Source organism: Xenopus laevis, chromosome 8S, assembly GCF_017654675.1.
Source record: "Xenopus laevis strain J_2021 chromosome 8S, Xenopus_laevis_v10.1, whole genome shotgun sequence".
Classification (NCBI taxonomy): Eukaryota; Metazoa; Chordata; class Amphibia; order Anura; family Pipidae; genus Xenopus; species Xenopus laevis.
Window position 1 is genome coordinate 73706646 of NC_054386.1, and position 14179 is coordinate 73720824.

Consider the following 14179-nt stretch of genomic DNA (forward strand, 5'->3'; position numbering starts at 1 on the left):
GTATACTCATCATCAGCTTTAAAGGAACAGTGTTTCAAAGGAATGACAATATAATGTAGTCTTGCCCTGCACTGGTACAACTGGTGTGTTTACTTTAGAAACAAAACTGTAGTTTATACAAACAAGCTGCTGTGGAGCCAAGGGGGTAGTCATTCAAGCACAGCATACACAATAGATAACAGATAAGTCTGGAAGAATCCTATTGTTTACTGCAGAGCTTATCTGCTGTGTATCCCATGCCATTTCTCCTTTTTTTGGCCTTGAATGGCTACACAGCAGTTTTAGCCTTTATTTTATTGTATTCTTTTTTTGTGTTCTGCAGCATACTAGTGCTACTGATTTGTTCCTCAGAGGGCAACACTAGAAAAACAATGTTTGTTCCCATCTACATTAAGTGCTCATATTGTTTTTTTTAACTACTATCTAGACCAGTGTTTGTCAGATTTATCTGGACTAAGCACCCCTTTGAGACCCAACATTTAGCCAACAGCCCCCCAAACCCTTAGCTCAGATAAAGGTTTCAAACACATGAAAACACAAGTGTATCAGCCGTTAAGCAATAGTTGCAAGAATATCTAGGACATCAAATAAGTGCTCACTACAAATATTGCTCTAAATGATCTCCAAGGTGGTATTATAAGAGAACCTAAAACAGCAAATCGGTATTCTCGACACCAACAAAGGCTCTAAGCCCCCTGAGGACCAAATAATTTAGGAAGCATTGCTCTTGACTTCTGCAGGCCTTTATGTGGCCTTCCAATAAATGTTGTGGCCCCAGCATGCCCAAGATCTCTACAGACCTCTTTGTAAGACACCACTGTTTTATAATAATCCAGCCCCCAAACGTGAACTAATGGATAACTGTAAAGCCAGAGTATAGCAAATCTTACACAGCACTGATCTAGACAAGAAGTTACATAATAAGGATATTGTAGAGGTGAACATCCTCTATAAATACATTTCAAGTAACATAATTTGGAAAAATATTACTTACAGGTCTCAGAAGATATTGGGGTATTTCTATCAATGGGGTATATTTATGAAAGAGTGACGTTAGAGATCACCACAGTCCTCTAGAGTGAAATTCTGCCACTCTCCATTCATTTCTATGGGATTTTTAAAAGAGTATTTATCAATGGGTGAAAGTGAAAGTTCACCTTTCATTAATACTCCTTTCAAAATCCCATAGAAAATGGAGAGTGGTGGAATTTCACTCTAGAGGACTGTGGTGATCTCTAACTTCATTCTTTGATAAATATACCCCAAAGAGTGAGGTTAGAGATCACCACAGTCCGCTAGAGTGAAATTCCGCCACTCCCCATTAATTTCTAAGGGATTTTGGAAGGCATATTTATCAATGGGTGAAAGTGAGAGTCGGTATTTCACGCTAGCGGACTTTACTTTTATTCTTTGATAAATATACCCCTATGTGTTGTTTGGCCTTCATCCTATTTTCACACTTCATTTTCTAGTAGCTACTCAGATATGTGATAAAGTGTATGAAAGGTAATTTCTATAAAATAAGCATTTTTTTTAATTCATGGCTATATCAATGATAAGGTTTATTGTCCAACTGGCCTACTCTCTTGGTGTCATCTAAACCAAAGAGATTGCCAATTTTTTTATTGCGTGTGTTCTTCCACATCAGGTTTGAAATTAGTCTGTAATCACACAAAATTTCAATGGTCTTTCTTATGCCAATTCACAGAAACCCTATCTTGTGTGAGTTCTCTGGTGACGGATGAGACATGACTTTTGACTAAAGCTTTTGTTGCATTCATCACATCTAAAAGGCCTTTCACCAGTGTGGATCCTTTGGTGTTGAATAAGCACCGAGTTCTGGATAAAGCTCTTGTCACACTCATTACACTTATAAGGTCGCTCTCCAGTGTGAGTTCGCTGGTGGGTGATCAAGTGAGAGTTGCGACTAAAGCTTTTGGAGCAATGAGTACATCTGTATGGTCTTTCCCCTGTATGAATACGGTGGTGCTTAATAAGGTTCGATTTAACGGTAAAGCTCTTGTCACATGAGGAGCATTTGTAAGGTCTTAAATCCAGTGGTCCTCCCAGTCCGGTGGAATTTAGACTAAAATCCTGTTTTGGGGCAATAGTCCTAAAAAGGTTATTTGGGGAAACATTTATTGTATTCCATTTTGAGGAAGAATATATGTCACTGGTAATGCTGTTAGTGAAACACTGGGAAAAATTATATTTCACTGAAACTGGGTTTTGAACATTTACAGATCCACTCCATGTGCCAAAATTGTCCTCTTCTATACTGGTACTAATTGGAACATTGTCTAGAAGGAAGAAAGATAAATAAAAAACAACAGTGAAAAAATGCACACAGCATGTTATTAGCTTCCTTTCCTACATAACTTGCATTAGTCTTGCAGTAAATTATTACTTACATGAACCATTTAGCTCTCCTTCCTCTGAATCTGGGCTGCCATCTAAATACTGCATTTGGTCTTGCTTTATTCTTGAGAAAACATTGGAATCCAAGAATGCATGGTCTTCTACAGTCAAAAAACAAATATAATAAAATGGACAAATTACAACTAGACATGTTACAGTAGGTAAATTGTTTTTTATACAGACCGAGTGACTGGTTTAAAAAAAAAAAAAAAAAAGACTTGTGATTCAGATCAATCACAAGGAACACAAAAGTTTAAAGCAAATCATAACTGTAAAAAAATATTTGGACATGCTAGCATGATTTTTTACGCTAAACAAATGGTTTAGAGCTCTGTTAAAGTCTTTAAATTCTTCACTTGAATATGGGTTTATTTTTCCACAAATTAAACATACTTATGCAAAAGTTCAAAAATCTGTGGGCAGAGATGAAGAAAGCAATACAAATCCACATTCAACATGAGCTGAATAAATACAATGTTTTTAAATGTATCGAAGGCATTGTTTAACAGGGAATGTTATAATAAATGTGCATGACCATTGTACACATGTATAGATATAAACAAACACATACCGCACATACTCGAGTATAAGCCGAGTTTTTCAGCCCCCAAAATATGCTGAAAAACTCTACCTCGGCTTATACTCGGGTCAAGCGCAAAAATGGTCGCCGACGCCTAAGAATAGTCGCCGGCGTCCAAGAATAGTCGCCGGTGTCCTAGAATAGTCGCCGGCGCCCTAGAATAGTCTCCAAGAATATTCGGCATCCAAAAACGAGACGCTGGCACCTCCAATGGGAGAAAAAACCCAAAATTTTTTGATTGGAACTTACCAGAAGCTGCTGCATTTCTCACCCTAGGCTTATACTTGAGTCAATAAACTTTCCCAGTTTTTGGAGGTAAAATTAGGTACCTCGGCTTATACTCGGGACGGCTTATACTCGAGTATATACGGTAAATAAATCTCTATATCTGTATATTATAGAAATTTGTTTATGGATTTCCCCTCACCTGCATTTGGATTATCTGCTTGCTCCACATCTTCTGGTGAGCAATCAGATGTAAAGCGCATCACATCCTCATCTTTGATTTTTAGAAGAATGTTTGGACTGATATTAGAGTAGCCTAGAAAAATAGAATAAAAATTAGACCTCAGCAGTTCCGTAGCTAAGCTTTACTAAATATACCATAGCCTTACTGCCATAAATGCTTACAAGGATTGCAATCACAGACATGAGAAAGAGAATCCTCCTTTTCCTGTTTCATACATTTTTGATATAAATGGCATAAAAAAAATGCCACCCGCGCATGTGCACAGGAGAAAAGGTTAATAGGCTGTCTGCCTATTTGCATCTATACAATGAACATCTCATTGTTTATGAACATGAAAAATTGGAGGTGGTGATTGTACCAAGTGACGTTAGGGCTTCGGAGTTCTCTTTCATCGTGTTCTTGTAGAGATCCCTCTGCCATTCTTCCAGCATCTCCCACTCCTCATCAGAAAAATAAACTGCTATTCTGTTAAATGCGGTGGGCGTCTACAAAAGAAAGCAAATTTTTAGCACTTTGTAATAACTTTATACTAAGCATGTGCAGTGCCACCAAATTAGGAATAGGCTAACTAACGGCAGAAATATATGGAGCTATGGGAGTAAAATTAAAGGCTGAAACGGACTTTACTGTCAGAAGGTCAATGTTTATTCAGCATGTTATATAGCAACCCAAATACTTACATAGCATACAGTTACAAATGTATTATCAAATTGTAGTGGCCCTTTGTGACACTGCCCATTTATTATTCAGTTAATAATAACAAAGAAATACACTCAACCTACAGATATAAGTTTGCTGAATTTTTCAGGGTGGCCAACTAAAACCCCCCTTCTTTTCTATGAAGTTTAATCGTGATGAACTTAAAGCCAAAACATTTTTAATGAAAAATTGGCCAACAAGCGTTGTTGCTTTAGGGTGATTGTCACTTAACACTATAGGAGGAGGCAGGGGTGGTTTTGATTTGTGTTTTTAGGAACTTAAAATATGGTAGCTAAAACTCAACAAATATTGTATTCATTAACTTTGTCCAATCTTTAACTGATGTTCCTCATTTTAAAGGAGCAGTAAACTCTCCTAAAAGTGAAAATAAATCATGCAAAGAGGTTTCACAAGCTTTGATTTGATAGTGCCTGCATTTAAGTTCAGGAGTGTCAGAGTAAGAGTTCAGTCATCAGTTAAAATTGTAAAAAAGTACTATTTTATTTCAATTATTTAATTTAGGGACGCATGAATCCAGAACTTGGAATCCCCCAAATCCGAGTCCCTTTTCAGATTTGGCTGAAAACAAAAGCCTGCCCAAACCAAATCCCAACCCTAAATATCACCTGACTTTAGAAGAAAATAATCTTCATTCCCCCTGCCCCATTGCGAATGCTAATTTACATTTGCAAATTAGGGCTAGGTTTCCTTTGGTATTCAAGACTAATCATGTGTGAAAGATTCATGATTTGGCCCAAACCCAAAAAACAAAGATTTGGTGCTACCCTAATTTAATATGCAGAGTATCATGACAGGGTTTAGGTATTACAATTGGTTAGTTCTGATTGTCAACACTTTGGTCTGAGTGGATATTACACAGCTGACAAGCAGTAATGCTGGCTTGGAAACTTGCTCACTTATATTTTTCTAAAGAAATATTTTTAAAGTAGACAGCTTAATGTAACTAAATTTGTTCTCAGTGGCAAAATGTGATAAAAATGCAGAAAGGATAAAAAATAAAAAAAATACACACTTTCCTCTGTAGAGCTCTTGGCACAGGTTTAAAACACTTCTTCAAAAATTGTGACTTCAAGGGAAGTAGCTTTCTCCTTAATAATTGAGGTTTCTGTTGCTGATCAATATGGATGTCCTTCTCCTGTGTAGAAAACATTATTTCTTTAGTTTTTCTACAAATACATAGGTACATCAGTGTATGCAAAAAAGATAATACGTTTGCAATTATCTGTTTGCATAATTAATCTCATCACTGTATTAACAGAGTCTGTGTTTGGGATAGAACTGTAAAGTTTAGCAGCAAATTATCCAGAATTAGCTTAATTCTAGATTCAGAGAATGGTATTTTTTGGATATATGGCTAGCAGCAACTGCAATGCTAAGACAAAATGATGGCAAAAACAGATAGTAACAGACTTTTAAAATAAACTCTACCTATTAGTGGTGTGCAGTTAATAAGACTAAAGATTTGGCGTTCAGATGGGCCAGTCCTGATATGGCACAGACTGAAATCGGTTTGTTTGTGTATGATTATTGGTGTACTTTCTAAGAGCTATTTACTGTTGCAACGTGTAACTTGAGAAAAATGCTAGGTTTATGCAGACAAACCAATTTTAATCACTCTATTTCTATTTTATATATTAATGACAGGGAACATAGGGAACAATAAACATCCATAAACACGAACATCTGCAGTTTATGCTTGCAGCAATTGTCAGAGAGGAAGGGGATCAGAAGAGGAGCAAGTTCCCACAATACAAGCAGAAAAGATCACAGGACCAGAACTTACATAAGTCGGCCGCATTTGTAAAATCCCTGAAGATGGCAAAATGTAATTCAAGTATAACAATCTCAGTGTGATCCTGTTTTTTTCATAATAAAGATTATGGCAAAGCCTAATTTGCTGAAACACAAAATAGTAAATTGTGTGTCCAAAATTACAATAAAGTTCTCTATGAAAATATACTGATGTATTGTTTCTATAGTGTAGCAGGTGGATATCTTCTATGACATTTAAAAGGGTCAGTTCTAAAAGATGCGAACACCCAGGACATTTTTTTCAGGAGAAAGAAAGGTTAAAACTAAGTAAGCCTTATCAGAAAGGTCTATATAAATATACCAGTAAACCCTCAAAGTAATGCTGCTCTGAGTCCTCTGTCAAAAGAAACACCACATTTCTTTCCTTCTATTGTGTACTCATGGGCTTCTGTATCAGACTTCCTGCCTGCAGCTTAAACCTCCTTGCCCGGGCAAGAGCATGCTCAGTTTTATCCTCTTCCCCCCCCCCCGCTGTAATCTGAGCCCAGAGCAGGAAGAGACTCAGGCAGGAAGTGATGTTACACCAAGCTAATACTGCAGCTGCTATCCTAAACAAACAGAGAGCTTCTAGAGCTTTTTTTACTCAGGTATGGTAAAACATTCTACGGAATAAATATAGCATTCTAGCTTGCACTTTTGCAGCTAATCTATTGGCAATAAAATGCCTCCGTAGCTTTCGTTCTCCTTTAAGCAACCACTATTTAGTCTCAGAAACTAGCTATAAAAGTGGCAGGTGTTATGTAGGACCCATATATGCAGGATCAGATACTGAGAGAAATGGGTAGTTTTAGAGATTATTTATAAAAGTTATTTTTAACCGGATCACCCAATTAAAGTGTTATTTTTAAATATTTTTTGCATGAATTACATGAAGTTGTAGCCAATTTAGTTGTGACTAAGTTTCATTACTAAAACATATGTCTTTTAAACGAAGTTTAGGAATCAGTGATGCTGACAAGAAATAAGCAATGACCAAATTCTTTTACACATACCTTTTGCTGAAGAGCATTATACTCTTCAAATTCCTGGGATGTGGATGGGCTGATTATTTGGGCTGCTTCAAGTTGGGGTTTCTTTTGTTGCTTCAAGAGGTTATCTAGTAGCTGTAGAAAGTAATAAGTTTCAAGTATATATATGTATCATATGTAGACACATATATATAGTGAATAAAGTACCCCCTTTTGTAAAATATAAGGATATTATAAGTTACCGAGGAGTTTCATGACCATATAAAAACACGAGGCCGAAGGCCGAGTGTTTTTATACAGGTCATGGAACTCCGAGGTAACTTCTAATATCCTCATATTTTACAACTGGGGGTACTTTATTAATTATAATACACAAATTTTAGTGAGTCATGTGACAGAAATTACATCACTACTCACCGTTTATAACTGATGACATCACTACTCACCGTTTATAAGGATATAATTTACAAGATATTCATGGCTTTTGTGTATTATATATATATATATAGTTCAAGCTGTGGTGCACTCCAGTCAAGCGTTCTCTTCATAACTGGGTGCTGTCAAATGTATTGTACATAGTAGTTCCCCAAAACTGATGCACTCCAGGGCTTCATAATGCAGTTTAAAAAAGAAAATTTATTGTCAACGTTTCAGTCCCGCTCTGGGCCTTTCTCCCAGAACGGGACCGAAACGTTGAAGCCCTGGAGTGCGTCAATCTTGGGGAACTACTTTTGACAGGCCTTAAGGCCCCCATGCACGGGCCAATAAAAGCTGCTGACAGACCGAGTCGACAGCTTATTGGCCCGCGGTCGGATCAGCCAGATATCGCCGACTTCAATGTGGGCATATCAGGGAAAGATCCGCTCGTTTGTCGACATAGAGCGGATCTCTACGTCTATGGCCACCTTTATATAAAATAACTATAGATTGAGATATTATTTACAACATAAAACTTAAAACAGAATAAATAAGGGATCAAAAGAGACGTAGTATTTATGCAAATATGTTGCAAATGCAGAAGGGAAGTGACATGTATATAACACTTTAACATATCTGCAGAGCTGTACAACAGGATAGTGTATACAGAAAACATACAGATTACAAACATAGAATAAACTCGGACTATACTTTTATTTTCGCGAAAGCATAAAAAGGTCTACTCATTACAACCATATGAACTGGGTAAATGATACCTGCTTTCGCTCATGTATTTTCAAGTGATGTTCTGCCTGTTTGCGCATTTTGGGGGCTCCAGTGGGAAAGAGAGTAGGTACAGCATTAACTTTCAACTTTGTTTTCTGGTATTTGGTCTCAGAAGGAAGAAAGTGCGACTCTCCACACAGTTCAAACATATCCTCTTCAAAGTGCTCTGAACATAGCACAAAGTGCGCTGGACTTTTCAGCAGTGTGTCACGCACAAACTCCTGCACATTTCCTACATCTGTACGGCAGTGATGCACCCACGTCTCAGCCAGAGGAGATTCTTTGGGAAAGGTATGCATGGAGACTGCTGGGGTTAGCCTCCCACAGTGGTTGGTACAGCCATAGGCAAAGCAGTGAGGCATTTCCTGGAAAAAGAGAGTACAATTTCAAGGTCGGGGATATGATTACAAATATACAATAACACTGGGAGGCCCATTTATCAAAGGTCGAATTTCGAATTCATGTGAGCTTTTTTTTACTCTAATAAATTCGAAAATACTCAAAATTCGATTGGTAGGTTCTTTAAAAAAAAATTTGAATGTCTAATACACAAACAAATTTTACCGACTCGAAAACTCGAATTGAATTCGATTTGACTAAACTCGAATGCCAGGAAAGCTATTAAAATCTTCAAATGGGTCACTGGATCCTCTCCCACTTATACATGAACTGGGCAAGTTTAAGGTGGTGAATAGGCCTGGGATGAATCTGACCTGTTTCATTTCGCCAAAAAGTCACCGCCAGCGAAATGTCACTGAATCGAGTTGCATTATTCCTAAAAGTGTTAAAATTTGTGAGTTTTGACCAAAAAAAAAATTCTTAAACTCAAATTTTGTATTTCGAATACCCGAAATCCGTTTTTTTTTAATAAAATCGACTTTTAAAAATAATCACGAATTTTTCGGAATTTATTAAACCCTGAGGGCTAAAAAGCCAGAATATAAAAACACAGCATCTCCAACCTGTCGAGGTTGCATAAAAGTCAATGGGAACAGTCCCATTGATTTTAGGTTGTGTCGGGGGTTTACGGCAATTTCACAATGTTTTCGGAGCTTTCTATTGAATCAAAAAAAAAAATCTTTAAAATCGAAGGTTTTCACGCAAAGGTCATTTTCGGGAAAATGTAATAATAAATAAGTGTTAAAAACCCGAGCGGGTTAGATCAGAGTTTGTAGCAGCAGATATTGAGATAAATTCGGACCTTGATAAATAACCCCCTATGGGTAAGGTCACACTGTGAGTTTTGGGGAGGTTTAGTCGCCTGGCGACTAATCACTACTTCTTTGGGGCGACTAATCTCCCTGAACTGCTTCCCCCTGCTAGAATGATACCGGTCCCATATACAAATGTGGGACCATATATCCAGAATACTTGGGACCTGGGGGTTTCCGGATAATGGATCTTTCTGTAATTTGGATCTTTCCATTTTATGTCTATTAGAAAATAATTTAAACATCAAATAAACCCAATAGACTGGTTTTGCTTCCAATAAGGATTAATTATATGTTTAATTGGATCAAGTACAAGCTACTGTTTTATTATTACAGAGAAACATGTGGATAATTTGGTAATTCTGAGCTTTCTGGATAACGGGTTTCTGGATAATGGTACCGTACCTATATTTTATTTAAAAGAGGGCTGTTGTTGTTTATTATTGTTTTAGTTTGTCTACAGCAGTTTATTCCTGTGCAGGCCTCTGAAAGAGATTTTATATTAAATATAAATTATATTAAGGCGCAGATTTATCAAGGGCCGAATATGTCCATTCGATCAAATTCGATTAGAAGTCTACCAATTGACTCCAAATAGGCTCTAGCAGGTGCCCCATAGGCTAAAACAGCAATTCTGCAAGTTTTAGATGGTGACTGGTATGTCAAATTTTTAAAGGGACAGTACATGATAAATTTCGAAATTCAAATTTTTTTCAAATTCAAATCGAATTTGGACTATTCCCTATTTCACTTCGACCTTTGATAAATCTGCCCCTAAATATACATTTATAGTAAAAGTAGGTGTGTTTATAAACAGGAGTGGTGGTGGTTTTGAAATAATGTAGATTAAATGAAATAGGAAGCTTGCGAAAAACTGATCTGTACTTTATCTTACATAGAAATGTAGAGACTTAAAAATGAAACTCCAAATGAGTAAAATGCCCATTGATTGAACAGTTCAATGTCTATGCATGAACAATTTATTAAAGAGAGGATATAAACACTTTGGTAATTTGTCATTAAAGGAAATAATACAGGGCCCAAGTTGCTAGAATATAGGTTTGGTCTCATGCAAAACCAATTCATAATAAAGCAATCATTTCAGCCAGTAGAGTGTCATTCAATTTCATAGATAGCAATGCATTTAGAATTCTTCTCCAACTGGTACTGGGTTCAGAAAGCAGTCTCATCTAAAAGTTAGCTGTATACAACTGGTCTGCACTTTAATTGCATGAGGCCATTGTTCCAGTCATACACACATGAGCTTTATGAAAGCATATTTTTTTATTTGGCCATACACGTGAATGACCAAGAAGCATGTATGCTGTGTTCCAGCTGATGGTCTCAATGGAAGAAGGGAAGGAGGTGTGGCCTGTGTCAAACACATTCGCTTACGAACAGTAGACACAACATAATTAGGGCAGAATTGTTTTTGTTTTCACACAAATCAGCAGTGTGTGTTTAAGTCCAAAATTTGCAAAACTGCAGAATTCTATTGCAACGGCCACAGTCACATAATCAACTTTTTGGAAAGACAGTTGTTTGAAATGAATAAATGACAGATTTTGGAGCAAAATGTATTTGCTTAAAGGGGTTGTTCACCTCTGAGTTTTTGGGGCAAATTCACTAACCTCCGGAAATTCGCAGCAGCGGCTTCGCTCACATCACCAGGTGAAAATTCGCCAGGACAACGCAAAATCACTAAAATGCAAAGTTGCATCTAGGGCGCCGAATGATGGTGAAGATTTGCTAGCGTCAAATTGCTAGCGTCAAATTGAAGTTGCGTTAGCGTTGGCTAATTTGCATATGGCGGGAAGTTAAATTTCAATGGACGTATATGTTGCAGCAAATACATTACACTACACAAGCCCAGGGAACCTTAATAAAATAAAGTTGTTATATTGCCCTACACATGAGCCCAGTGTATAGTTTATGTGCCATATGTTTGGAAATATAAGGAGGAAGCCGGTTACCTAAAAAAAAATTACGTTCTTTTGCAGCCTTTCACCCTGAAAAACTGAAAAGTCGCCAGCGTTTTTTGGGACTTAGAAACACTTTCAACTATTTTGTGACCAAGCCCTATATACTCTATTGCACTTCGCCTGGTCTGTAACGTTCAGTAAAATCCGCATCTTAGTGAATTTACGTAGTTACATCCATTAGCCAGAGCGGGCAATTCGCCTGGCATTAGAGTGCGAAGTAGCGATACGGTTTATCTCCTTCACTAGCGAATTTACGCCAGCGCCCGTTAGTAAATCGGCAAAGTCCCGAAATGACGTCACTTCGCCCTTTAGTAAATTTGCCCCTTAGTATGATGTAGAGAGTGATATTCTGAGACAATTTTCAATTGGTTTTCATTTTTTATTATTTGTGGTTCTTGAGTTATTTGGCTTTTTATTCAGCAGCTCTCCAGTTTGCAATTTTAGCAATCTGGTTGCTAGTAGGGATGCACCAAATCCACTATTTTGGATTCAGCCGAACCCCTGAATCCTTAGTGAAAGATTCGGCCGAATACCGAACCAAATCCTAATTTGCATATGCAAAACTTTTTTTTTACTTCCTTGTTTTGTGACAATGACATGTGATTTCCCTCCCCGACCCTAATTTGCATATGCAAATTAGGATTCAGTTCGGCCGGGCAGAAGGATTCGGTCGAATCCTGCTGAAAAAAGGCAGAATCCTGGCCGAATCCCGAAGCGAATCCTGGATTTGATGCATCCCTAGTTGCTAGATCAGTAACAAAAAGTAGCAATAACAATCCATTTGTAGCCTTTCAGAGCATTTGTGTTTTTTAGATGGGGTCAGCGACCCCCATTTGAGTCAGAAGAAGGCTGCAAATAATTCAAAAACCATAAAAAATAAATAATGAAGACCAATTGAAAAATTGCCCATTCTATAACATATTATAAGTTGAACATTTAATTTAAAAAAAAAAAAAAAAAAAAAAAACCAAAACCTTATAATATACGCTTTTTCCACAGAGAAACCTAATCCTCTCCGGTGTCTCTGTTACAAATGAGCAGCAGTTCTGTCAGCTTGGTGGCAGCTAAGATGCGAGCTTGTTTATAAACAGAGCATTTATAATACAACTGAGATCTGATCTAAAATTCATGATGACAAATTCCAGCACAACAAAGAACATTGACAGAACAGGTTAATTCCATTACACACATGCAGCATCACACGATGACAACAATGTCTTCTTTAAGCAGATTGCCGTTAATAGCAAAGTTTTCCAAAGTGAAATACGTGTGTCCACATAGATAGAGGAGCTTATTTACATTAGCCGGCTGAATAAACATTTACCAGTCCGGGATCGCTACTTACACTTCCCACAAGATCCTCGCCTACTGTTTAACAGCAAATCCCGACGCCACAAGTCTCATCACGCGAGACTTGTGGCGTCACGACGCGCCACGTAGCCGCCTAGTGGGAGTGACAAGCAGAGACCGTGTAATTAAGGTTTACACAATCCCAAGCGGCTAGTGCTACGGAACGCATTTTAGGACATGTCCTAAAATGCGTTCAGTATTGTGCTTTAGTTTATATTCTGTTTCTATGAACCAGCACCATTTTTGATGGAGAACAAACGAAATGAAAAATCAGTTTCCTTCGTGTTGGTTGTTGGTTATTCGTCCAAGTAGTCATATAGTTGTGCCAGGGAGCTAAAACAATAACATTTTCCCCGGGTGCCAACATTACTTGACGCCATCAGAGTCTTTTTTTCTTCCAATTTAACCAAAAAGGATAGAGTTTTTGTACAAACTAGGTCCAGGTAACATTTAGGAATTTCAATTTATTTTTTTAAAGGAATTGTTCAGTATAAAAACTGGGTAAATAGTTTAAATAAAAAATGTTTTTAATATAGTTAATTAGCGAAAAATGTAATGTACAAAGGCTGGAGTGACTAGACGTGTAACACAGAACACCAGGGTCGGGCTGGAAGGCTGCTGCCCCAGGGCCCCCCTGTGCCCCGTTCTGACGCTTCGGTGCGCTGCGTTTGTGTGCAAACACAAATTTCTTTACCGTGACCTGAGGTCATGGCATTAAGAAGCAGATCTGGGCCAACCTCTGCTATACAAAACCTACAACCCTACAGTAGTCAGTGCTGTACTGTCACTGTGACAATTAGACTAGTTATTTGTGCCCTGACCTGTACCTAGAGTTGCCACCCGGCCTAGCCGGTAAAACACCTGCCAAGGCCGGGGCCGGTATTGCAAATTTACTAATAATTTGAAATACCCTTTAAAAAAAGCCCCTGGCCTGCCCCCAATTCGAAAATAACTTACCTTTTTTCCAACGCTGTGTGATGTTGCTCCGCCCCTTTTGTGGGACGCCACATAGCTCCGCCCCTTTTAGCATCACGGCCACCCCCTTTTGGTGCCCGCCCCCCACTGGCAGGTAACATTTTTTAATAAAGGTGGCAACCCTACCTGTACCCCCCTCCTCCCTTTTAGCTTTGCTCGCTTCCGTTTCAACATCCCCGCACTCAGATGTCTGCTAGGAATCTTTGCTCTTGGCCCAGGCCTTTTTTATCATAGAAGCCAAAACCCGACTCGGAGGAACTTCCTCCAGAGGGGTCTGGTCCAGACTCTGTCATGTTTGCAAAGTCAGGCAGCCAATCTGTGTGGGGGACAACAGGAGCACCCCTTCAGCGCTGCACCTCCCCTAGTCCTGGGAGAAACATTGCAGGTAACCATGTGCGTTTCACTGCTGAAAGTTTCTAATGAGCTGGGAAGGCTCCGCCTGCTCTGTGCAATAGTGTCTGCTCCCGGCCCAGCACCTCTCTGCTTTCCTC

The 14179-nt window shown here is 38.3% G+C and overlaps 1 protein-coding gene across 3 annotated transcripts; it reads right to left on the minus strand.

Annotated features, from left to right (window-relative positions):
- Window positions 1–1306: 1306 nt before the first annotated feature.
- Window positions 1307–12811, minus strand: znf282.S (zinc finger protein 282 S homeolog). Of its 3 annotated transcripts, none has more exons than XM_018233073.2 (8): window positions 12709–12811; window positions 8161–8535; window positions 6992–7102; window positions 5200–5322; window positions 3826–3952; window positions 3426–3539; window positions 2412–2519; window positions 1307–2300 (listed from the first exon to the last, which is right to left on the minus strand). In XM_018233073.2, the coding sequence occupies exons 2-8, from the start codon at window positions 8530–8532 to the stop codon at window positions 1714–1716; spliced, it is 1542 nt and encodes a 513-aa protein (XP_018088562.1). In that variant the 5' UTR covers window positions 8533–8535; window positions 12709–12811; the 3' UTR covers window positions 1307–1713. The 3 variants fall into 3 exon arrangements, with proteins under 3 accessions (XP_018088562.1, XP_018088561.1, XP_041430967.1); XM_018233072.2 differs by lacking the exon at window positions 12709–12811 and adding an exon at window positions 12553–12650; XM_041575033.1 differs by lacking the exons at window positions 6992–7102; window positions 12709–12811 and adding an exon at window positions 12553–12655.
- Window positions 12812–14179: the final 1368 nt, after the last annotated feature.

Coding starts and splice junctions, on each gene's coding strand:
- znf282.S (XM_018233072.2), bottom strand. Junction 7,103..8,160: donor AAATACATGAGCGAAAGCAG/GTATCATTTACC, acceptor TACTTTCTACAG/CTACTAGATAACCTCTTGAA. Junction 3,953..5,199: donor CAAGAGCTCTACAGAGGAAA/GTGTGTATTTTT, acceptor TTTCTTTTGTAG/ACGCCCACCGCATTTAACAG.